The sequence below is a fragment of the Erythrolamprus reginae genome, chromosome 10 (assembly GCF_031021105.1).
Source record: "Erythrolamprus reginae isolate rEryReg1 chromosome 10, rEryReg1.hap1, whole genome shotgun sequence".
In the NCBI taxonomy this organism is placed as follows: Eukaryota; Metazoa; Chordata; class Lepidosauria; order Squamata; family Dipsadidae; genus Erythrolamprus; species Erythrolamprus reginae.
Genome location: NC_091959.1, coordinates 31,230,874 through 31,232,332, shown reverse-complemented (window position 1 = coordinate 31,232,332; position 1,459 = coordinate 31,230,874). Strand labels below are relative to the sequence as shown.

General features: G+C 51.8%; 1 protein-coding gene across 1 annotated transcript; it reads right to left on the bottom strand.

The window, feature by feature from the left end:
• Positions 1–480: 480 nt before the first annotated feature.
• LOC139173070 (uncharacterized) lies at positions 481–1,216 on the bottom strand (the record flags this gene model as incomplete). The annotated part of the gene is made up of 1 exon (XM_070762552.1): positions 481–1,216. A coding segment is annotated over one exon (618 nt), but the record flags the coding sequence as incomplete, so codon positions are not given.
• Positions 1,217–1,459: the final 243 nt, after the last annotated feature.

Sequence of the window (1,459 nt, the reverse complement as noted above, 5' to 3'; positions counted from 1 at the left end):
CATCAATACGCTGATGATACCCAGTTATAAATCTCCACCTCCATGTCCAGTCAGTGAAGCAGTGGAAGTGATGTTCCAGTGCCTGGAGGCTGTTAGGGTCTGGATGGGCGTCAACAGACTCAACCCTGACAAGATGAAGTGGCTGTGGGTTTTGCCTCCCAAGGACAATCCCATCTGTCCGTCCATTACCCTGGGGGAGATGTTTGAGCCCCTCGGACAGGGTCCGCAACTTGGGCATCCTCCTCGATCCAGAGCTAACATTAGAGCACCATCTTTCAGCTGTGGCAAGGAAGGCATTTGCCCAGGTTCGCCTGGTGCACCAGTTGCGTCCCTATTTGAACAAGGAGTCATTGCTCACAGTCACTCATAGATTAGATTAGATTAGATTTATTGGATTTATATGCCGCCCCTCTCCGAAAACTCGGGGCGGCTCACAGCAAGACAAAAACAATACATAATGACAATCCAATACCCCCCAATCCAATGACAATTTTAAGCTAAAATTCATAAAAAACAACCCCAGAGTATTAAAACAAATAAACAAAACACACATACAATCAATCTAATACCAAAACAACATGGGCAAGGGGGAGATGTTTCAGTTCCCCCATGCCTGACGGCAGAGGTGGGTTTTAAGAAGTTTGCGAAAGGCAAGGAGGGTGGGGGCAATCCTAATCTCAGGGGGGAGCTGGTTCCAGAGGGTCGGAGCCGCCACAGAGAAGGCTCTTCCCCTGGGTCCCGCCAGACGACATTGTTTAGTCGACAGGACCCGGAGAAGGCCAACTCTGTGGGACCGAACCGGTCGCTGGGATTCGTGCGGCAGAAGGCGGTCCCGAAGGTATTCTGGTCCGGTGCCATGAAGGGCTTTATAGGTCATAACCAACACTTTGAATTGTGACCGGAAACTGATCGGCAACCAATGCAGACTGCGGAGTGTTGGAGTGACATGGGCATACTTAGAGAAGCCCATAATTGCTCTCGCAGCTGCATTCTGCACGATCTGAAGTTTCCGAACACTTTTCAAAGGTAGCCCCATGTAGAGAGCGTTACAGTAGTCGAACCTCGAGGTGATGAGGGCATGAGTGACTGTGAGCAATGACTCCCGGTCCAAGTAGGGCCGCAACTGGCGCACCAGGCGAACCTGGGCAAACGCCCCCCTCGCCACAGCTGAAAGATGTTTCTCTAATGTGAGCTGTGGATCGAGGAGGACGCCCAAGTTGCGGACCCTCTCTGAGGGGGTCAATAATTCCCCCCCAGGGTAATGGATGGACAGATCGAGTTGTCCTTGGGTGGCAAGACCCACAGCCACTCCATCTTGTCTGGATTGAGTTTGAGTTTGTTGACACCCATCCAGGCCCCAACAGCCTCCAGGCACCGGCACATCACTTCCACTGCTTCGTTGACTGGGCATGGGGTGGAGATGTACAGCTGGGTATCATCGGCATATTGATGATACCTC